At 34.2% G+C, this 23,455-nt stretch overlaps 3 protein-coding genes, 1 long non-coding RNA gene and 2 other non-coding genes across 7 annotated transcripts; 5 read left to right on the forward strand and 1 right to left on the reverse strand.

Annotated features, from left to right (window-relative positions):
- The first annotated feature begins 4,538 nt into the window (after positions 1-4,538).
- Positions 4,539-7,577, forward strand: LOC116033965 (lipoyl synthase 2, mitochondrial-like). The gene is made up of 4 exons (XM_031276523.1): positions 4,539-5,089; positions 5,386-5,597; positions 5,732-6,111; positions 7,096-7,577. Exons 1-4 carry the CDS (start codon positions 4,626-4,628, stop codon positions 7,201-7,203), a joined length of 1,164 nt encoding a protein of 387 aa, XP_031132383.1. The 5' UTR covers positions 4,539-4,625; the 3' UTR covers positions 7,204-7,577.
- A 567-nt stretch (positions 7,578-8,144) lies between these two features.
- Positions 8,145-8,216, forward strand: TRNAQ-CUG. Its single transcript has one exon. It is a non-coding gene; the product is annotated as a tRNA-Gln (tRNA).
- Positions 8,217-8,279: 63 nt separating this feature from the next.
- Positions 8,280-11,241, forward strand: LOC115995589 (protein SYM1-like). The gene is made up of 7 exons (XM_031234666.1): positions 8,280-8,716; positions 9,125-9,265; positions 9,554-9,667; positions 9,763-9,936; positions 10,301-10,416; positions 10,565-10,649; positions 10,875-11,241. Exons 1-7 carry the CDS (start codon positions 8,336-8,338, stop codon positions 10,878-10,880), a joined length of 1,017 nt encoding a protein of 338 aa, XP_031090526.1. The 5' UTR covers positions 8,280-8,335; the 3' UTR covers positions 10,881-11,241.
- A 3,801-nt stretch (positions 11,242-15,042) lies between these two features.
- Positions 15,043-17,225, forward strand: LOC115996383. Its single transcript, XR_004093601.1, has 2 exons — positions 15,043-15,348; positions 16,912-17,225. It is a non-coding gene; the product is annotated as an uncharacterized LOC115996383 (long non-coding RNA).
- Positions 17,226-17,591: 366 nt separating this feature from the next.
- On the forward strand, positions 17,592-17,663 carry TRNAQ-CUG. Its single transcript has one exon. It is a non-coding gene; the product is annotated as a tRNA-Gln (tRNA).
- A 707-nt stretch (positions 17,664-18,370) lies between these two features.
- Positions 18,371-22,641, reverse strand: LOC115996689 (probable protein phosphatase 2C 52). Of its 2 annotated transcripts, none has more exons than XM_031236043.1 (6): positions 22,273-22,641; positions 20,711-21,189; positions 20,268-20,612; positions 20,053-20,170; positions 19,750-19,973; positions 18,371-19,283 (listed from the first exon to the last, which is right to left on the reverse strand). In XM_031236043.1, the coding sequence occupies exons 2-6, from the start codon at positions 20,960-20,962 to the stop codon at positions 18,801-18,803; spliced, it is 1,422 nt and encodes a 473-aa protein (XP_031091903.1). In that variant the 5' UTR covers positions 20,963-21,189; positions 22,273-22,641; the 3' UTR covers positions 18,371-18,800. The 2 variants fall into 2 exon arrangements, with proteins under 2 accessions (XP_031091903.1, XP_031091904.1); XM_031236044.1 differs by lacking the exon at positions 22,273-22,641 and adding an exon at positions 21,790-22,016.
- Between the last annotated feature and the right edge of the window lie 814 nt (positions 22,642-23,455).

Raw genomic sequence — 23,455 nt, forward strand, 5'->3', positions numbered from 1 at the left:
GCGTAAGGTTTTTGATGAGCCAACCAGTGCATCACATAATTAGACATATCATGTACTCTTTTTCCCTTGGCTAGGTTTTTCCCACAGCGTTTTTCTAGCAAGGTTTTTAACGAGACATGGATATGATAAGATAATGGCCAAGGGGGAGTGTTATGAATATAATAATAATGTGTGGCCATTATCTCAATTATTGTATTTCTGGACATATGAAGACTCAAGTGTCCTTTGGAGTATCGAAGGGTTAATGTTGTTGCGTATATATAGGCCTATGTACTTCATTTGTAAATGTGCCTATTGAAGAGATTAATAAGAAATTCCCTTCTCTCCATTCTCTCTTGCAATTCTTCTTGTTATTGTTCTTGCACTCCATTCTTGTTGTTGCTTGCAATTTCCTTTGATTTCATAACAGAAAATAAATTTTCCTCACAAAAAAAACAATTTTAATAAAAAATCAATTATGATTTAAAAATAATTAACGGAGAGATTCAACTTAGACAGGAGGATGTAGGTCACCGACCACACCACGGCGGGAGGAAGTAAGTAGACAACCACTCCATAATTGGAGGATGCAGGCGAGCAGCCACGCCATGGCCGGAAGAGGCAGTTGGGCGATCCCACCATAATTCGAGCCATTTGGAGGAAGCAGGCGGGTGACCACACCATAGTCGGGGAGGAGGTAGGGGGTGAGTTTGAATCTCAGTGGAGACGCTGTATATTTTTTTCTAGTATAACTGCAAAGTATATTCACTAAAAAGTATGAATATCAATCATTATTGCATGGACCATGGTCCACACAGCTGTGTGGACCAAAAATAAAAAGTACATTATTTTCGTACTGAAAGTACATTATTTTTGTACTGTAGGTATATTATTTTAGAGTACATTATTTTTGTACTGGATGTACATTATTTGATATATACTATCAAATAATGTACCTACAGTACAAAAATAATGTATCTTCAGTACAAAAATAATGTACTTTTTATTTTTGGTCCACACAGCTGTGGACAATGGGTCAATGGTCCATGCAATAATTTGCCTATGGATATATCTACCTCAAGAGAGTGAATACTTTGTGTAAAGCCTGGAAATAACCTAAATTCATTGATATGGGCTGTAAATAAAGTTTTAACCCAATAATAACTTTTGGGCCCTCTTCGACCGGCCCGTTAAGGTCATTCCTCATGTGAACCCAACAAGAAACAATCTGTGAAACTTGGGATATCTGAACTGTTCATCCAAGAAACATAAAAATCCCACTATTTTTGCACAATACATATTTTTACAACTTACATCACACTAATCATAATCTTTAGTTTCCTACTTCAAGAATCACTAAAAATGTAAATACGAGTAGGCTTTTAGTCAAAATCCCTATTTTACTTCTTTTTTTTTTTTGTTGGTGCTTCTAGAAATAAACTTACGCTGCCGGAGATTACGTCACCCTCTGCTTAGCAATTCCGTAGCTTCTGCCCAAAAGATCGATCCCCGCTTACTGTGTGTTCAATGAGTCCAACACAAAACCTACTCCAACTTAAAAGGAGTCCAACTCTAATGATATTTGAGGTGAAATTTTTACTTTTATCTTATTGGTTCCAATTATAACTTGAGGTCAGACGTTAAACCACTATGCTAGTTTAGGGTATACATTTTAATTTATATTTAAGCCCCGACTAATGAGAGGAAAGAAGGTGGTCTGGCACTACTATGTATAATTTAGCAAGCTTATTCTCTACTCTCACGATCTCCGTCTACTTTACTTCCCCTCCCTGGACGACACGTGTCTATGGTCGTTACTTCTTATCTAGTTCTTTCATGAGCCGGACTCTTGAACCCTTGGGCAGTTGGGCCTTCATGTGAATTATATAAGGATTATTAACATTAAGGAATTTACCCAACATGTACCATCAATATTTACATTTACCAGCCAAATCTACTATTCATCGGTCAAAATAAATTTTTTCTTTATTACTTATTTTTAACAATTTTTAATTATAATTTTTTGAGCAGTTAAAAATAACTACAATCAAGTCAAATTAATTGAACTAAACAAATAAAATAAGACAAAAGAAATATTATTCAAATGTGTGCACGAAATAAATTACATATGATAATCATATTTTATATATTTGTTCATACATTTTAGGACTTATCAATAATCTAATGCTAAAGCACATGAAATGATAAGCTCCAAACCTATATAGAGCATGAATAGTATGGATTTCCAGTTTCCACCTTCTAGGCAATACAATAGATGCATCATTAAATTGGCCTATCTATTAATAGCATCCAATCCACCTAGATTCTAATGAATTGGCAAAGGTTTTCAATTTCCTTATAAGTTAAAAGACTCATCTCCTTGGGTGGTGCTAATGAATTTGGCAATGTTTGAGTCCATAGCTGTTGCTAAGAATCAAGGGAGAGGGTAAAGGATCAAAATAATTGAAAATCCGGAATACATGTCATGCAAATTGGTCACAATGGTTTTGGTACTACGTGTCTGTATTAAGTATAAGTATATTATTCGATCAACACTACATATCCCTCATATGTTTCCACTACAAACTTCTCCTCCTGATGTGGCATCATTTGATTGAAAGCCCGGAATATATGTCATGCAAATTGTGAATTGTCACAATGGTTTGGGACTTTGGTATTACTTGTCTCACTACAGTAAATTGACAGACTTCCCCTAAAAGGATGCAATACGACAATCTATGTGTGAGGATTATCTGTGATCTATCCATGTTCCAAATGATGTATTAGGGTTTTATGAATTTAACTCAAAAGAAGTGTCTATTAGCATTTCTTCCCGAGACAACCATGATTTCAAAAGCGGTTTTTTGCCAACAAAACTGATGTCCGTTACACCGGGCAAGTCAACACAGGATATCATATCAATACTCAAGAATCACAACCATCATCGTAAGGAATCATGAAATTCATCTCAGATCATACAAATCCATCCACTACAGACACACATATATTGCTCATCTAATGCATACTGTAACTAATCAGAACAACTTCACAAAGACAAGCATGTGGAAGGCTTAAAATTGAAGTTGCAGAGTACAATTTTAGCAATTGATGAAAATGAACAGTAGAGAAAGCAATTACTGACCACTGACCAAACAGTGAGGCGGAGCAGGGAGATGGACGGGGACGATTAACCCGACAAAGCCATAGCCTGGCAAATTTCGGAGCACCGGAACGACGAGCGCACCCCAAATGGACAATGAGGTTTGATTTTATTGGCTTTACATTTTAGAAAAATGTAATTTTTTAAATACTATTGGCCTTGTTACAACTTACACCGTAGTATTTGTTTATAGGAAAAATGAAGTTTTTTCCTCCTATGTTATATGTATATAGCATTATTTCCCCTCGGTTATTAAAGTGACGGTTTTCCCCTTCTGTAATGTTAAATTGATATTTTTACCCTTAAAAATAACTATTTCATTTATTTTTCTTCTCCAATAAATTATTTCTTATATGTATGGATAACCACGATTCGGTTCGAACCTAACCGGACACTGTAGCAATCATACCGAAATAGTATAGACGATTATGGTAATGATTCAAAACCAAAAAAATAAAATAAAATAATTGTTAAACCATGAATCAGAACTGAACCGCAGTCATATATAGTGAAAATGATCAAACACTTATTTTGATAAATCAGTTCAGTTCGGTTCCAATTTCGATTTTGAACCGCCAATCAAAACTTATTTATTTATTTTTATAATTTTATTTCTTATTTTTAAAATAGTCTAATTCGACAATTATTTTATTTATTTATTTTTGTGTATTCATGTTAGTAACACAGGTCGTGATGTGTTTGTACATTCGAATGTTAGGAGGATGAGTTATATGTATTCTGTGTCAATATTTTGTGTATTCTAGGCAACCGTTCTGTGTATTCATGTTAGTAACAAAGGTTGTGATGCGTTTGTGCATTCGAATGTTAGGATACACATAATACAAATCCAAGTATTATCTCTTATGTTTCATGTTTTTCAAATTTCACAATGTTGTTTAAATATTCACCTTTTGTCGTGCATGTTTTTGTGATCTAATGAACTTGTGTGTGTTTTTTGTTCTTGCTTCTTCGTCACTGTTTTTGTTATTGTTCAAATTACAGTTATATTTTATTTTAAAAAAACTGTAATGAGATCCGAATACGGTGTTGTTTCGCACCAGGGTCCACGGTATAAAGATCCGTAAATTATTGTGTAGACCACGATCTAAAATAGTTTTTTTTTTGAATTTTAAGAGTTAAAAACTTAAAATAATGTACATTATGGATTAAAATAATAAAACTTTTGAAGTAGGATAATACATTTTATGTTAGAATAATGTACATACGTTTTATGTTATGAATTAATGAAATAGCTACGTTTACCTTAAAAAAAAATTTACATTATGAATTGCAAAGGAAAAAAACAAATATTTTCAAGAAAAAAAAAAAAGAAGAAGAAGAAAACAAAAACACACACAAAACGACGTCGTTACCGTGGATTGCTCAACCAACCGCAACAACCTCAGAATTTCGGAAATCAAATCCCCATTTTCGCCGTCTCTGTCCGCCGCCGTCGAGGAAAGAGAAACCTAACCGCCACCGGAAAATGAATTTCCGTTTCGCAACCCTCACATTCCGGTCAATCGTATCCACCCGCCGCCATCATTTTCTCTCTTCGAAATCCTTCGCCTCCTCCGCAGCTCCGACGTCCACACCGCCGTCATCTACTTCCCCCCAACAATACCCCCAAACATTGGATGGATTGCGGAGGCGGCTAGCGGCCGAGTCGCCGGCGTTCGGAGACTTCATACGGCTCCAGTCGGACAGCGAGTACTCCGTCGAAGTCGGCACGAAGAAGAAGCCGCTCCCCAAGCCAAAATGGATGAAGGAAGCAATTCCCGGCGGGGAGAAGTACACGCAGATCAAGAAGAAACTGAGGGAATTGAAGCTCCACACTGTTTGCGAAGAGGCCAAGTGCCCTAATTTGGGAGAATGTTGGTCCGGCGGCGAAACGGGCACCGCCACCGCCACCATTATGATTCTCGGTGATACTTGCACTCGAGGTTGCAGGTGATTTTTATTGCGTTATATATTGGATTTAAAGGTAGAGCAGATTTGGTAGCTTAGAATCTGGGATTTTGATCTTTGATCATCTAACTTTATTAAAATTTTTAGGAAAAATTAGAAAAATGTTCTAATTGCACATATTTTACTTGTTTGATTGTTGGATTGCATACTTTTTAAGTTCAATGACCCAATTGCACAAAAAGATAAGTTTAGTAACCTATTTGACACTTTTTTCAAATTTTTACATGTACAACATGTCATCAGTTCATTAAGGATATTCTCCCTGCTAAAATTGGCAGATTTTGCAATGTGAAGACTTCTCGAACTCCACCTCCTCCTGACCCAAATGAGCCATCCAATGTGGCGGAGGCAATTGCTTCGTGGGGATTGGATTATGTTGTGATTACCAGTGTGGATCGTGACGATTTGCCTGATCAAGGAAGCAGCCATTTTGCTGAGACAGTAGAGAAGCTCAAGGCATTGAAGCCAAATATGCTCATAGAAGCACTAAGTATGAACACCTTTTTTTCCCACCTTTGCATGATAATATATGTTTAAATACAATATATTTTGCTAGATTCTTAAGCATTCTGTTTACATTAATTGCTACATTGAACCCCTTCCCTTGTTCTTTTTTGGTTGTAGCTCCTGATTTTCGAGGGGACCATAGTTGTGTTGAAAAGGTTGCCAAATCTGGATTGGATGTTTTTGCTCATAACATTGAGACAGTTGAGGAGCTTCAGAGTGTTGTACGCGATCACCGTGCTAACTTTAAGCAGTCCATGGATGTCTTAGTAATGGCCAAGGAATATGCACCTGCTGGTACACTGACCAAGACATCGATAATGTTGGGATGTGGAGAAACGCCTGATCAAGTTATTAAAACAATGGAGAAGGTGAGGGAAGCAGGTGTTGATGTAATGACATTTGGGCAATACATGAGACCCTCAAAGCGTCACATGCCTGTGTCAGAATACATAACTCCAGAAGCTTTTGAGAAGTATCAAGTTCTTGGAATGGAAATGGTTCGTCCCAATCCTTTTCTTGTTAATTCACTTTATGTATATTCCGTGCTATTGCTAATCATGATCTCGCATCTTATCAATGTTTTAGTGCACATGTATTTTAGCTGGTTCTGTTTTTGAGTTGATATGAGTGCTATTTGTCTTGTCCATAGGTTATCAGAAAAGTTACACAATAAAATTAAAAAAAATTAAAAAAAAAAAAAAGGTTTTGTCCCTAATGTTGTGCTCCATGAAACCAATATCTAAAAAATGGGACTCTGTTCACTGAGGATGATTACAAACATGAAAGAAGAGAGGCTGAATACACAAAGTGGAGACTGCATTTAACCCTAATTTCTCCTTCCTCTACATGAGTTAATGATAGTGCCTAAGTAAAGCATACAAGTATTGCAGAACATAATTCGTGACCTTCCCCCTACCTCTTATTAGTGCTGTGTAACTTGTACTCATCTCCCGAAGCCTTTCCCCATTTCTGTCTGGGTAGTTATTATGCACCAAAGATACATTAAATAAAAAATGTCATGGCACTTAGATGCAATTCTTGTTTGGGTGACAAGGGAAATCCGTAGTCGCTACCCGAGGGTGTGCTCTAGATAAATCCCACCTTGTGACCCTAGCCAGAAAAGGACCACAAAGAGGCAAACCAACTTAGGTTGCCCATAGCTGACCGGCTCTGGCTCAAACCAAGAAGGCCAACAACTTGGCTAGGGTTGCCCCCACTTAGATGCAATTCTTGAAAATACACTACTCTCTAGTGTGTACATACCTCTCTTTGGACACAGGAATGAAAGGGCTTATATGCTGTCACTTGATTACTTCAGAACTCTGTAATTCAAGACCATAAAGATATACTACTCTTTACATACCTCTCTTTGAACTCTTTTTCCATAAGCTATATGCCTGCCTAAATGCAACATCAGGTTGACAGGTTGCCTACTTACTAATTTACTATTAATGACATTAGTGCCCATTTGCGTATTTCAGGGATTCCGGTATGTGGCATCTGGACCCATGGTTAGGTCGTCGTACAAGGCAGGCGAGTTTTACATAAAATCCATGATAGAATCAGACCGTGCTGCATCTTCAGTGTAACATCCAGTTTTCGTACAATAGAATTTACTGCTTCAGTGGTTTGCTTTATGTGCTCCCCAAATTGTGTGGTCTACTTTTGGTGCAAGCCATTCAATCTTTATCTTCCCATCTCAAGCAAGAATCACAGCAGAGTGTGAGGCAATGGGAAAACATTATTTGTACTACATCAAGCAAGAATCACAGCAGAGTGTGAGGCAATGGGAAAACATTATTTGTACTACATCTTACTTGTACATATGATTGTTGGTTGATGTAATTATAATGTTTTGGATATTGCAATTTGATCATTGTTCAATTGTGTAAAGACCTTCCATTTCATACCTGGAATGTTCAATATGATTGGGAACAACAAAGCACTCAGTTTGATGCTGTCATACTATGCATAAATTAGGACATCCTGTGGGAATATTTCCCTTCACATTACCCAATATCTATCTATCTCTGTATATCACTATTCACTAATAATAATACGGAGTAATTTATATTATTATTATTATTGCCAAAGGTCTTGTGATCAAGCGACATAGCTATGACTTCTTACTGCTCCAGTACGTTAAGAAAGTAAAGTATGTATGAACAGATACTACAATGTAACAGAGTCAATAGTATTAAAAAAATTATATTATTATCATAAACAAATAAAAATAAATAAATAAAGCGGTGAATACTACACCTAAAAGAACACTAGTGCGAAAGACACACTAATCGCACTTAATGGGCACGTGCACCTTGCATTATATCGACACGGGTATATGGCAAATTATTATGTACCAAGGTTCAAAATACAATTCTAAACTTTCAGTGTGTAAATTGTGACGGGACCATGGTATAACTATTGCGTCGGTAGATGCAAGCTAATTTGGAGGCTTTTGGGTTTTGGAATTGATTTTGTTTTATTAAATTTATCTTATATGATATTAGGTTTCAAGATTACACAGCAAGGTTCCATGGTCTAGTGGTCAGGACATTGGACTCTGAATCCAGTAACCCGAGTTCAAATCTCGGTGGAACCTTCATTTTCATTTTCGCCAGAAGCTTCGTCTTCGCGGAAGCAGTTAATAGCTTCATAAATTTTTTTAATTTATAATTTATCAAACATTGCGTAGCGGCAAAAACCTCCCCGCCACCAACGATGTCGGCTCTCAGCACCGTCACCGCCCATCTCCTCCCCGCAAAATCCTCCACTTCTGAACCCAGCAAACCCCGGACGATACTTCCCTTCAATTCCGCCCTCTTCTCTAACCAAACTACTTCTTCTACTGCCTCTTTCACCCCCAAAACCGCCGCCCTGAGCCCAATTAAGGCCCTGGCGGAAGACACAGAAGTGGGTGCGCCAGAAAGCAGCGAGGGAGATGATGTGAAGGGTCCCGGAGAGACGAAATTGGAGGCGATCAAGACTGCTATAGCCTCCATTTTGTCTGATAGAGATAGGTTTCTTAATGCTGCTATTGTGCTAGGTGCCGGTACTCTTGCCATCACTAAGTTGCTTACCATTGATCATGATTATTGGCATGTGAGTTATCCTTCTGCTTTCCTTCGCTTAATTTTGATATCATAGATCATCTGGAATGGTGTATTCTTAATTCTGTTTGTTTTGTCCTTTAAATTTTGCTTTATTGTTGTTTTTGGAGAAATTCAGCTTAAGTAAAAGGTTCTTTTCAACAAGCCCCTTTGAAAGATCTAATCTTTTTGTTTTCTAAAATTTGCCAGTTAGTTCTTAATTTCTTATTCAGTTAGTTCTAGCTTATTTAAAATAAAAAATAAAAAATCCATGATTGATTTGGAATCTCTTATCTTTGTGATGAGCTGAAATGGGAAGGAAAAGTTAACCCTAAATGAAAGTGAACTGTGGATTGGTTTTTGGTATTGGAAATGGTCCAATCTAAGGATTTAATTCAATCCACTTTGTTGTGTAATTCAGGGATGGACCCTTTATGAAGTCTTGAGGTATGCCCCAGAGCATAACTGGAATGCTTATGAAGAGGCTCTGAAGGCAAATCCTGTGTTTGCTAAAATGGTGATCAGTGGCATTGTCTACTCTCTGGGAGATTGGATTGCACAGGTCGGTCCATCGCCCCAGAAAAACCCTTTCTTTCAATAATTTTCAAACCTTATTTTCATTTGTTTGCCCACAAAGGTGAAATCCTCTTGCCCTCAGGGCCCCCACACCCCGGCCCGACAGATAACGTAGGGGTATTGGTGGGAGGACCAGTCCCTAGTGCCCGTGCCCACCACATTTTGGGTGTAACTCCCGCTGCACCTTATTTTCATTTGTTAATTTTATGGTCTGTGGACAACAGGACAAGCATTTGTTTTTTGGTCTAATTTTTATTTTATTATGAGCTTGAAGTGTTATGAAGGGAAACCTCTTCTTGATTTTGATCGGACACGCATGCTCAGATCTGGCCTTGTTGGGTTCACACTTCATGGATCTCTTTCCCACTATTATTACCACATTTGTGAGGTGATTTTTGTTGCTTAGTTATGTTTAGTGTTTAGCGTTGTTTCTTATCTTTGAAATTTTATGCTTGGCTGAAATTAGTTGACTTCCATTTGCAGGCTCTTTTCCCATTCAACGATTGGTGGGTGGTCCCTGCCAAGGTTGCTTTTGACCAAACCATCTGGTCTGCAGTTTGGAACAGCATCTACTATGTGGTTTTGGGTTTCTTGCGTTTCGAATCCCCTAACAATATTTTCAGCGAGCTCCAAGCCACGTTTTGGCCAATGTTGACAGTAAGAAAATATTTGACTATAACATGAATGGAAAAGTATTCTTTATTGATTGTTGATGCATCACTTTTAAGAATATCTACTTTTATGTTGTAAACTCGAGAACTCCACTACCATTAGAATTGGAGCATGATAGAACAGAATGTGTATTAGATTGATCTCCTTTTCAAAAGGATAATAGAGAACGTGTTATGTGATTATTTATGTCACTTTCTATGGTGATCTTCAAAATCTGTTTGTGAAGGTAGGAAAAGGGTGATGCCTCATATTTTGAAATTCCCGATTCTTTCTTGGTACTTTGGTTCTTGGTTCCGTTAATGTGGATTCATATACGGAAACAACTTATTTTGGTTTTTATTTCTCTCAGGCAGGATGGAAGCTTTGGCCGTTTGCTCATCTGATCACTTACGGTTTGGTCCCAGTAGAGCAAAGGCTTCTTTGGGTAGACTGCGTGGAACTTGTGTGGGTCACTATACTTTCAACGTAAGGGTATAAGGCAAATAGTCAATGGATACTGAAGTTATTTTCCCGCAAAACATTTAGAAACTCATTCCATTTATGTCATCACTCATCTGATGTTCTTAAATGATGGCCTGAGAATATCTGATTGATGCTTTAAAATTTACTGCAGTTATTCCAATGAGAAATCCGAGGCTCGGATAACTGAAGCCTCTACAGAAGACAAGCCTACACTACCCTCGAGGAAAAGAAATAAGGTATGACTTCAGTGAACCTCGACTCATAGAACTCCTTCCGGCTTACACTAAATATTACGATGCTCCATTCTTTATGTATCAAAGTGTGTAATGTAATCGAGGGTCTCCATATGAGTGGATCAAAATTCCACTCTTGTCAATATTGCCCCTGCACATGCCAAATGATTTCTTTGCTTGGCTTCCTCAGACCAGGAATTAACCCTTTCCAATCTGATATCATGGCAGAAATGAAGAGGGCGTGAGTGGAAGAGCTTCTTGATCCTTCAATTAAGTGGGTATGATGGTGAAAGGAACTGCACTGAACATGATAATATATGCATTTGATTGGTGTACTAGCCAAAGGGATACCTTATCCTATAGGCCACATTATTATTCCCATCATTCTGGTTTTATCTGCAGGCTTTTTGCCCTCTCACCCTCCTTATTCTTCTTCTTGGTATCATAGTGTTGTGCAATGGGTAATTATGCAATTAAGAGATTTCATTTCTTTAAAATTTTCTGTCACTCAAACATGTAACTATGTAACTATGTAAGGCAGGTTATCCCTTTGAAAATCATGATATATATAGCATAAAAATATATCCTCTTGTCATCATGGTTCTTGATTATTGATCATGTGCCAAGAAATTTACTATTACTAACATAACATATAATTTATTTTTCATACTACATTATTATATGTATCTTGTGAGATAATCAATCTTCAATCAAATCCTTTTCAGAACAGTTTTTCTAATGACATTGCTAAATACATAACAAATATAATAAGTTAATTATGGATGCGACAAGACTTTCCCGCGTTTAACTCCTAACTTTCAAAGTCTTTGATCACCCTCTTCTTTCTATTAATACTATGCCCGGCTTAGAATCTTGAATTACTAGTTAAAGTTCTAAGGTCCTTCTATTAGATGTAAAGAAAAAAAGAAAAAAAAATCTTTTCGACTTTTTTACTTTTATACTTTTAATGTGGTTAATCAAATTATGTAACATTGTTAGACAGGACTTACCTTACTTGATTAATTTATAAATTGATTAATTTTATCATGAATTAATAAAGAATATATGTATTATATAACAATCAAATCAAATCAAATCAAATATATATAATAACAGAAGTGCCTGAAACATTTTTCCCGCCGAAACTCTCAGGGGCATTTTTGTAATATCAAATATTTAGATAAAAAAATCATTTAAAATTAAAATTAATTACACTTTCCTTTTATAACCTTTTGCTTTACAATTTGTGCTATATATCACCATACTCTCCCTTTCTTGTCTCACAATTATTATATTCTAATAAGCCACTAAATATTTGATATTACAAAAATGATGTTTGTCAAATAAATTTAAAATAAAATAAATTGAAAAATTCATACAATTAATTAATAAATTTATAAAAATAAAAAGATACATACAATTAATTATTTAATTTTATTTACAATTATAATTATTATAATTAAAAATTAAAGAATTAAGAAACTAATTGTAATAATTGTCCAGACTTCATATTAATACACTAATAATTATTATTCTATACAGATATTTCTATTTTTCAAAATTAAGTAATTAATTAAATAGACTTTAGTATAATTAAGGAATTATTATTTTGCTAAAATTAATGAATCAATTGTAGTAAAGCTAATAATGGTCATATTATTACACTAACAATTATTATTCAAATTAAGCTAATAATTATCATAACACTATAAAATTATTACTATTTTATGAAATTAAAGAATTAGTTGAATAAATTTTAGTAAAATTTAGAAATTATTATTTTGCTAATTGAGAAATTAATTATAGTAAAGCTAATAATGGTCAGATTAGTATACTAATAATTATTATTCTATACAGATATTTCTATTTTTCAAAATTAAGTAATTAATTAAATAGACTTTAGTATAATTAAGGAATTATTATTTTGCTAAAATTAATGAATCAATTGTAGTAAAGCTAATAATGGTCAGATTAGTATACTAATAATTATTATTCTAATTACGCTAATAATTATTCATATTACTATACAATTATTAGTATTCATATGGTAATTAATAGATTTTTTATATATGGTAAATAAGTTAATAATTAAACAAATCACTATACATATATTACTAATTAAGCCATTTTCTCACCTTTTATTAGGTTGTCCGTAAAATTAAAATTTGACATATTAATATTCGAAATGATTGTACTATAATAATATTAAGAAATAAGGTATTAAAGAATTAATTTTAATTAATCAAATAATGATCCAGACTACAAAAAATATCATTGCACCATTTCACACTTTTTAATAGGTTGTTTTTAAATATGGTAATTAAGTCAATAATGAGATAAATTACTATTCATATATTACTAATTAATCAAATAATGATCCAGACTCATATATAGTTATATACTAAACTCACGAAACTTACTATTTATTGTTACCTCATTGTTACCTCATTCTAGAACGATATATAGAACCATACTCACATACTTACATACTTTTTTTTTGAAAGCACATACTTACATACTTTAATTGAAAAGGAATTTAACTTTAGAAACAAAAATGACAAGTTGGATATTACTTAAGATTTTACCATGTATTAAACTCTAAATAATTGTGCTAAATAAGATTTTACCATGTATTAAACTCTAAATAATTGTGCTAAAATAACAAGTTAAGATTTCAAGATTAATTACATTCATGTGTTTTATTGAAAAATTAACTTTTAAAATCTAAATCCTTTTTTTATTTTTTAAAATCTTTGAAAGTTTATTTATCATTCGGGACAATCATGTGTCAGTGTGTCACATGTTGAAGTAAAAAATAAAAAAATGTAACTTTGCATACACAAAAAGCTTTAAAAATAAAGACTTAATGAACCGTGAGCACCGGAGAGACTCCTTCTGCGACAATCATGTTTGGCAAAAAAATTAAAATAAAATAAATTAAAAAAACTCATATAATTAATTAATAAATTTATAAAAATAAAAAGATATATACAATTAATTAATTAGTTTTATTTACAATTATAATTATTATAATTAAATAATTAAAGAATTAAGAAATTAATTGTAATAATTGTCCAGACTTCATATTAATACACTAATAATTATTATTCTATACAGATATTTCTATTTTTCAAAATTAAGTAATTAATTAAATAGACTTTAGTATAATTAAGGAATTATTATTTTGCTAAAATTAATGAATCAATTGTAGTAAAGCTAATAATGGTCATATTATTACACTAACAATTATTATTCAAATTAAGCTAATAATTATCATAACACTATACAATTATTACTATTTTATGAAATTAAAGAATTAGTTGAATAAATTTTAGTAAAATTAAGAAATTATTATTTTTCTAATTGAAAAATTAATTATAGTAAAGCTAATAATGGTCAGATTAGTATACATACTAATAATTATTATTCTAACTACGCTAATAATTATTCATATTACTATACAATTATCAGTATTCATATGGTAATTAATAGGCTATTTTTATATATGGTAATTAAGTTAATAATTAGACAAATTACTATACATATATTACTAATTAAGTCATTTTCTCACCTTTTATTAGGTTGTCCGCAAAATAAAAAATTTGACATATTAATATTCGAAATGATTGTACTATAATAATATTAAGAAATAAGGTATTAAGGAATTAATTTTAATTAATCAAATAATGATCCAGATTATACAAAAAATATCATTACACTATTTCACAACTTTTAATAGGCTGTTTTTAAATATGGTAATTAAGTTAATAATGAGACAAATTACTATATATATATATATTACTAATTATAATCAAATAATGATCCAAACTTCATATTATTGTATACAGAAATTATTATTTTTATAATAATTACAATTAAATTATTTCCAACTTTTCTCGTATTTATTTTAGTAGTAATATAATTACATAAATCATATTACATATTAAATTTTTCAAGATAATTGCAAACCAACGAGTTATATATTATTCAATTAATTGAGTGATACTTTTACACTAATCTCATAATCAAATAAATGTAGACATCTAAATATTAAAATTATTCATAGTTTCATCTTTAATTTTATTATTTAAAAATATAATAAATCTGTGCATCGCACGGGTAACTTACTAGTAAAGATATATGACTAAAGATTTGCCTTATTGGTTAATTACAATTTACAAGGGTATATATATATATATATATATATATATATATATATATATATATATATATATATATATATTTATTTATTTATTTATTTATTCAAATGTGGCCGCGCCCTTACGTGCGGCCGTACAGTTTACACCAGTCAATGTTAAGAAATGCACCACTCAATGTTACAAAATGCACCACTCAATAACATTTAAATCTTTATAACTGTTTTTAACTTTTGATGGATTGTATTGTAGATTTGTAGGCATCACGTAATTACTAAAAGTCCCAAAGCGAGTGTGCAACAAAGAAGAAGCGTAGATCTGCAAATCTGCATCCACGAGATCTTCCATCTGGATTTGGGATTGAAGAAATGGCGAAGCTAGAGTTGTACGAGGAACCATCAAAGGAAACGAAGAAGAACACGGGAAAGAGGAAACACGGATCGCCCAGCCTCTTCCTCTTGGTCGATTACTTTTTCCTCTTCATATTCTTCTGTTTCCTCTGCTTCATTGTCAGCAAAATGTTCGGGTTCTGATCGATTCTACCGGTAATTCTCTATATAATCTCTCTCATTTTTTTTGTTAGTCTCCATTATTTTAATTTTGAGCACAAATGCCCCCATACCCATTATAAATAAAGGTTAAAGGTTTGATCTTTAGCTGTTCCTGCAACGAGAGTTTTGTTAATGAGCTAAGGCTGTGGTTGCAATTTATTGTTTTCTTTTGTAAGGTGGATTTGAGTGATGCCATACCTTTTGAAACTGTAGAATAAATGAATAATCAATGTCTGGATAGGGTTGATTTTTGAATGTGCTTATGATAGGACTGTTTATGAAGCTGCTGGAATGCAATGCTTTGATTTTTGTCTCTATTGATCCTTTTTATGAGGAAATTTTGCACCTTGTTCTGTGGAACACCCAAACATATCCTAAACTTATGTTTTAGTTATGCTGTGAGTTTTGCAGGGTTTAATGATCGGAACAAGATCTCACTTTTGACAATTATAAATAGTATTTCTCATCTCTGATCCCCTCATCCACTTTGGCTTTACTAATAACTAAATTGGCTTCATTGGAAGCCAAGTGTAACTAGCATTTGCTGCTGGAGAATAAACCAATTTAGAAATGGAAATGGGATAGCCTGCTCGATAGGGCATTAGTTCTAATATCATAAGCATTTCCTCATAGTAACGCCCACGAATTTGGTCAATAACTCTTGTGCTTTGTCAGCAGACATAGATATATGTTGACCTAAAGCATATACTCCTGGTTTTTTCTTCTCATGTAGAAAGATGAAAAAGCCCATTTATTTAGTTCTACATTCTTTGCACTTATTCTACCTAGTTTTGATTCCAAATTCTAGAATTCTACTACTATATAATAATCTAAATAATAAAATTATCTACGAACTCATAAGAATTCAAATCCTGAAATATAGAGTATTTGAGAGCATTATTGGTCTGGCAGAGAAGAATTGCTCTAAGAATAAACAGGGATCTCTTATTATGGACATGTGATTTGATAGGTTGTTAGATTTCCAGGGACTTTTAGCAGTTGAGGAACTAATTCGAAAGATAATTTTTGCCATCGGTTTAATTTTCATGTTATGTGTTCATATTTTGTTCTTCACTTTCCCGGGATAATATCAATCCAGTGTTAAAAATGTGGGTGAATTGTGTGGGCAAAGTTTTTCCTAAATCTGTCTACTTTGTAAAAATGCAAAATAGAATAGGTTTTAAGAATTATCAGCCTGCTATTAATAAGCCAGAAATGCTGAAACTCTCGACATAGAACTTAAAACTTTAGATTGTAATCTTTGGTGTTTACTTAGAAACCACACAAGGAAAAACTTAAATCTGCAGTAGAAGTGTAGAACTTGCCCAGTGTAGATCCATAATTGCCTAAACTATAAACAAATATTCCAAAGTGAATTACTTAAGACTATCAAGAAGATTGTTTCTTGTAAATGAGCAATTAGGTATGAAAATTGTTTCTTGTAAATGAGCAATGATTTCTGCATGCTTTTTAGAGAGCTGCATTCTGCAATTGCCTTCTTTGCTCAATGTGCATTCATATTCACCATTAATGTACCTGTATATATATTCTCCACAGGATGATGATGATGATGATGATACAAGTGTGTCCTCAAGCTTGGGAACAACTGTGACTTATCAAGATTATATAATTATGGAATTTGGATTTATTTATTTATTTTAGTCCATAATTTGTATGGTTACTTGCTGTTGGAGCCTTATCAACCTTTGCCTTGAGGGCCTTTACAAATTGGTTCATGTAACACCAAACCAGACACTAATTGTAATTTGTTCAATGATTAGATTGCTTTGATTTGTATTACACTAGTACCAGAGTACCAATGATGTCCCTGGTTGGTTCATACATTCAACATGGAGGAAATTTTGGCAGAATCAATAATGTCTTTATTCATATTGAAAAGAAAAAGCTCAGAATCTATCTCTATATATCACTTATAATAATAACAATAATTTATATTATATTATAAACAAAATAAAAAACAAATAAAATGGTGAATAGTTCTCCGCAGAAGAATTTTTTTTAATAACAATAGAAAAGTAATACTAGTGCAAGAGACACACACTAGCAGCACTTAACAGGCACGTGCAGCTTACATTGTATTGATACATTTGTAGATGCAAGCTAATTTGAATCTAAAAAATCCACCATTGTGGAATGTGGATGCTTTTGGGTTTTGGAATTGATTTTGTTTCCTTAAATTCTGTTATATAAATTTAGGTTTACAAATTGTTCAACAAGGTTCCATGGTCTAGTGGTCAGGACATTGGACTCTGAATCCAGTAACCCGAGTTCAAATCTCGGTGGAACCTTTTCATTTCTGTTTTTTGCCAGAAGTTACGGTTAGGTTAGGGATGAGCAAACGATTGAGAACTAATAGGTTAGTTTCCATTATTTTAATTTTGAGCACAATGCCGCCATACCCGTTATAGATAAAGGAAAACTTTGTAAATGAGCTAAGGATGTGGTTGCCATTGCCATTTCTTGTTTTCTTTTGTAAGGTGGATTCGGGTTTGTAGAGCTAAGGATATGAGTGATGCCATACCTGTGAAACTGTAGAATAATCAATGTCTGGATAGAATTGATTTTAGAATTTGCTTATGATAAGACTGTTTATGAAACTGCAGGAATGCAATGCTTTGATTTTTGTCTGTGTTGATCCTGTTTATGTTCTTAGCAACTGTTTATGGCCTACTTTTCTTTTCTCGGATCTTGTTTACGCCCGGACAATGTGTTTTGTTTTCTTCTGAGCGACAAATGAAACTTGTCGCTACTACCCGAATGTGTACACCGAGTAAATCCCACCTTGTGATACTAGATGATAAAAACCAATCTAAGTTATCCGAGAAAGCCATCTTATGGTTACCAATCCAACAGCCAGACCAATGTAGTTGGCATTGCCCCACAACATGTCTTGTATTGATTGGATGAAAAGAAAAGTGAATTTTAACCTAAAACTAAGCATCAATCAATATATCAAAAACCTGAAAAATGAAGAATAATATAGAAATATGGATAGTTTAGCACCAACACTTGTAACATTACTATAAATCTCAACTTCCAAGCACATTGGTTTCATGGTCTCTTCTTCTCAAGAGAAGTATTTCAGATAATAAATCTTGCAACCTGAACATTGAGTTTCAAACTGCAGAAATTCTGCAAATCTAGCCACTCTTGCAGAGCAGTAAGCACAAAATCATGCACTTAACACAAGAAGCATTATCCTACTGTTTAACATGCATAATGTTACAGTATATACACTAATACTTCATGAAAATGGAATGTACAATTGAGATTACTGCAAGAAAACTGACTAATTGTAGCAAACCGATTGGCGCGGGACAATGATAGTGGAATGCTGCGTGCACGAAACTTTCAAGAAGATGCAACAGCGAGAATTCTAATGCCTTTTGTGAGACAGATGGCATTATATGTTCCAAATGAAAAAGTTAAGGCCTTTGCCTCTCACCGGAAAATCTGGGAAGTTGAACCAGAGAGTTGACACGCGTGACGCCTTCCAATCCCGACCAATTCTGGTTTTCTGAGACTTCAACGGGTTCTTCATTTGTTTGCGTATCCGCTGCTGCTGCTACTATTATTTTGTAAGCGTCGTTTTCTTCTGCAGATCTGACAGTACAGTTTCTCTGCAGGGACGGTTCAATGTTCTGTCCATCGTCCGATTCTGCAACATTGCCAGAGTGGTTGCTCTGAATCGTAGCAGACGAGAAACCTTGTTCTTCGTAGTCAGATTCCGAGTCCATCTTCCCATCCAAGAACAAGCACACCACTGCACAATCGTCCATCTTGGACGTTGGATATTTGGTTTTCCATTCTCGTGCTGCAGACTCGACCACTGTTCTCGCTGCAGATGACCTTAAAGGAGCTCCCGACACAATTTCAACCACTTCTTCATTGCTCAGCACATCCCATACCTGCGACCAATGACCTCCCGATGTTAAAAACAACGTTACAAATCAACCGCAAAAAATAGTCCTCTAAGGTGTTTAGCAATGTAAATCCCTCCTTTAGACGAAGTTCCTTCATGTGACGCAAATGAAAAGTCTACTCCATCAGAGATGGTAGCAAAATAGAAAAGTCGGGCCAAAATTTTGCAGGATCAGAAGCATTCGCAGAAAAGTTATAACTCATTCATGTTGGAAATATCATATTGAAATACGCAATGAAAAAACATGGATTATGAAATTCACACGGTAAGGTAAATTTATCTCAAAATGAGTGGTTCAGCTTTGTAACATCAATACCGAGATATAGTATTTCATGTATATTGATTTATCCACATATATTCTAACGTGACCTAGTAATTCAAATGGCTTGATTTGTTTCAACCAAATAATTACGATTTACGAAGGAAGAAGGATAAGGAGTTGGAGAACCTACACCATCAGACGCAAGAACAATAAACTTATCCCGATCAGTAAGAACACGATGAGAAACTTCGGGAATAGAGATAACTCCATATTCCTTCAGACAAAAATCCCCAAATGCTCTAGCCATAGCTAATCCAGGAGCATTATCAAATGGCAGCCAAACTCTCTGCACTTCGGGCTCATCTTGCAATGCAAAAACCCGACCTTTACACCTTTTTATCCTCTCTGCTTCCTCTGCAACAAAATATGCAACGTCATAAAAATGTTTTTCATACAAGTCTATAAAAAAATTGTAATAGAAAGAAGATTATACTAGGTAAATCCGGCTTCAAATCAACTGTCAATTGGATAGCCACCATCATATCATTGCTGTCTTTTGATGCCAAGATTGCCCGAGAATCACCAATGTTTCCCATGAAAAGATTTGACCCCTTATAGGCAAAAAGAACAAATACAAGTCTAATGTGAATGAATAAAAAATGAAATTGTAATTAAAGAAACAAGGAATACAAATGCCGATTCCCTTACCTGTTTTACTATAGTAACAGCAGTGCTACCACTGCAAAAGCAATCTATGTTAGGATGAGACCTCAATTCTTTGTCCATAGCCTTGTACGATTTAAGGAAAGCGTCTCTCCAAAAGGAGCCCGCTTTATCCTCCGTAAGGTCCTCCTTCTCGGGATCAACAACATCCAATTTTGGGTTCCGTTTGCAGCAATTAGCAGTAGACTTGCTGTGTTTTGATTCAGAGGACTGCAGAAACGACAATAACTTCAATGGCAATGCATCCCTCACTTTGCGAGCAACCATATGCCCGTGTGGGCCATGGCCATCAAAGACCCCGCAAAATGTCACATCTTCTGCCATGAAATCCTACAAAGATACAGAAGAAGGTCAGAAACAATGAAATTCCAGTCTCAAGAAGGTCGACAAAGGACATTATTGGAAGGGTAAGAACTAAGAACACCTACTTCCCACACAATCATGGCATCTTGATTTATGCCCTTGCGACCCTGTTGAGTGAATATACAAGAGCTGCGGCTCCTTCCATTTGTGAATATCCGATTAGGTATTGAAGCCAAATGTTGCAATGCCCTCGTATGGTTGTAAAACGTTCTCTTTCGCCCAAACATGCCTATTCCAAAACATTCAGGAGAAACTTTCTCCCCATTACTTCTGTTACCACAAGTACTCTCACTACTAGTCGAGACACAACAACCCATTTTGCTCAGAAGCAGAAAGTGACCATCTAATTGAAATTAACAAAATGCTCTTCTTCAACTGATCTCCAGTTGAATTTTATACCCAGCCACCACAAGACTATTGAAGTCACAAGATCCCAACAAAACCCACAGCTTTCTTTTGAACATACAATGGAAAACTAGGTTCTGCTTTATCTCGGTCAAATTTCAAATCCACCACAGATGATGTGAGCGTATAATGAAGCCAGCTAATCAAAACAGGAAAACATTAATCAATTCAATTATTCATTAAAAAATGTGCTAGAAAATGTAAAGAGCAGAAACTATGGAAGATCAAGAAATCAATATGACTTTGCATGTGAATAGAGTGCATAATAGTATTATATTAGGCAGTCTTAAGCTTTTGTCCTTTAATAGTATAATACAAATCAAATTGAGAGATTTCATGCAAATGTTTCCCCAATCTTCCAATTTAATATTAAAACTAAAGAAGACAGAAAAGCTGGAAGTTCCAAGAGAAAGAACAAACCAGAAGACATTGACAGAAACAAGATAACCCTTTTAAGTATTCAAAGCTTCTTGCTATGCTACAAACTTTTAATTTCAATTTTATGGACTGCTATTGTAAGTTAACTACAAACAGCTCAATTTCCAAAACCTAAAGATAAAGATTGAATTTTTTCCCTAATATGAAAATGTTATCCCAGAAAACCTTCCTCAAGATAAAGAGAAATCTGAATCTATGGCTAATTCTTTCACTTCATACCTTCAGATCAAAAGAAATTTCACAAATATACACACAAACACAAGGAAAGGAAGGCAGTAACACTACTAATTGAATCACATACATATAAAGAAAAAGAGAAGAATTTGAAGATCCTCATGAGGCCTAAATGTGAAATCAAAATGCTGTCTTGAGAGGAGGGCGGTCAACAAAAAAATGTTAGTAAACTTTAGTGGTATTTGAAATAAAGTACGTGGAAATGAGAGAGATGGGGGTTGCTTTGGAGTGGAAAATTTGCCCTCGAAAGCCCCCAAAATGCAGAAGACTAAAGCAAAAACACTATAAAAAAGCAGAAAAGGACGAACAAAGGCAGTGGATTTGTCAACACTTTCATCTTATTACACCCAACTACTCAAAACTCAAAAGCACAAAAGGGCTATCACTTGAAAATAGGGGAGAAAAAATTTGAAAAAGGTCCATCAAAATAAATAAAAATGCAGTCTTGCAGTTCTGGGTTTGTTGCTTGGGACCAAATTCAGAGGTCAGAACAGGCAAAGATCACACCTTTGAACGATTTTCACACAAAGAATAAACAGATAATAATCACCTGAGCTTGTGAAAATGAGGAAACCCAAGATTGAGATCAGGAATCTAACTTCAACCAAAATATGTTCTTTTCTTGCTCTCTTCCTAAGCAGAGATAGCAGAGGGTTTATGAGGTAAGATTACTTGCAAGGCTATGAAAACGAAGGCTACCAAAGCAAAGCAAACCCTTTACAGGGAGAAGAAACCGGCAAAAGAGAGTGCAGATGGATGGCACTTTCACTGGCGCCGCCGCCGTGGTGCAGGGGAGAGATATCAGATATGGACTTATGGAGTCTTTTTTTCCTTTTTTTTTTCTTTGTAAAAACTCTTTCACAGATCCTTATACATAGCTACGATGATACTGCTACTATTACCATTTCCATTCTTTTTCTTTTTTTCTTTTCTTTTTTAAATCTTTTTCTTCGTCAACGTCTATATTTGTTGGAGGAATTATCACAGAAACCTCGTGACCGATGTTTGTAAATTGTAATCCATAGCATTTTCCTCTTGACACACTCTTTTTTTTTTTTTCCCAAAGATGAGTGCTTTAAAATCTTCTTTTTTTTCTTTTCCTTTTAATTGTAGTAATTTTAAATTCGTTAGGTGTGTTGGGCATTAGGATAAGAGTGTAGAGTACTAGAGTTAGATACTAATATATATATATATATATATATATATATATATATATATATATATATATTTTGTATTGATATGTTCTATTAAACTCTTTTTTTTTTTGTTAATTGTGGAATATATTAATCTGTTACTTATTTTGAATTGAACAATCCATAAAGGTCTCTATATTTGTAATTTTTGCAGCTTTTTTGTCATGTGGAAGGGAAAGAATAGTGGAGAGAGAATGTTAAGGTTTGGTTTGCAAGAACCAAGTTTTTTGTGGGTATCGCATTACAGAGAAATGGCAGAAGAGAGGTGCAGATGGGCGCGCTTAGCGCACTTCCAGTGCCTAGCCATGCGCGTGCACAGCTGGATGCATGAAGCGCGTTTATCAGCCCATAACACATCATTGCACTTCTATATGTTATTTAAATAGTAAATTAACAATATTTTTTTTTTCATATAAATTAAATAAAAGCAATAGCGGTTAGAGTAACCCTCAATCTTAAAAACAAAATTGAACCCATCAAATTAAAAAAAAAAATCAAATAAAGACTCAAACTCAAAAAGAACATATAATTGAGCCATTG

This window comes from Ipomoea triloba, chromosome 11, assembly GCF_003576645.1.
Source record: "Ipomoea triloba cultivar NCNSP0323 chromosome 11, ASM357664v1".
NCBI lineage: Eukaryota > Viridiplantae > Streptophyta > Magnoliopsida > Solanales > Convolvulaceae > Ipomoea > Ipomoea triloba.

Excerpts from the sequence above, each read along its gene's own strand:
- LOC116033965 (XM_031276523.1), top strand. The coding sequence starts at position 4,626 with ATGAATTTCCGTTTCGCAACCCTCACATTCCGGTCAATCGTATCCACC. Across the intron at positions 5,090-5,385 it reads ACTTGCACTCGAGGTTGCAG|ATTTTGCAATGTGAAGACTT; the intron begins GTGATTTTTATT and ends TAAAATTGGCAG. Across the intron at positions 5,598-5,731 it reads TATGCTCATAGAAGCACTAA|CTCCTGATTTTCGAGGGGAC; the intron begins GTATGAACACCT and ends TTTTGGTTGTAG.
- LOC115996689 (XM_031236043.1), bottom strand. The coding sequence starts at position 20,962 with ATGGGTTGTTGTGTCTCGACTAGTAGTGAGAGTACTTGTGGTAACAGA. Across the intron at positions 20,613-20,710 it reads ATGCCATGATTGTGTGGGAA|GATTTCATGGCAGAAGATGT; the intron begins GTAGGTGTTCTT and ends GTATCTTTGTAG. Across the intron at positions 19,974-20,052 it reads TTTGAAGCCGGATTTACCTA|AGGAAGCAGAGAGGATAAAA; the intron begins GTATAATCTTCT and ends ATTTTGTTGCAG.
- LOC115995589 (XM_031234666.1), top strand. The coding sequence starts at position 8,336 with ATGTCGGCTCTCAGCACCGTCACCGCCCATCTCCTCCCCGCAAAATCC. Across the intron at positions 9,266-9,553 it reads TGGGAGATTGGATTGCACAG|TGTTATGAAGGGAAACCTCT; the intron begins GTCGGTCCATCG and ends ATGAGCTTGAAG. Across the intron at positions 9,937-10,300 it reads CGTTTTGGCCAATGTTGACA|GCAGGATGGAAGCTTTGGCC; the intron begins GTAAGAAAATAT and ends TATTTCTCTCAG.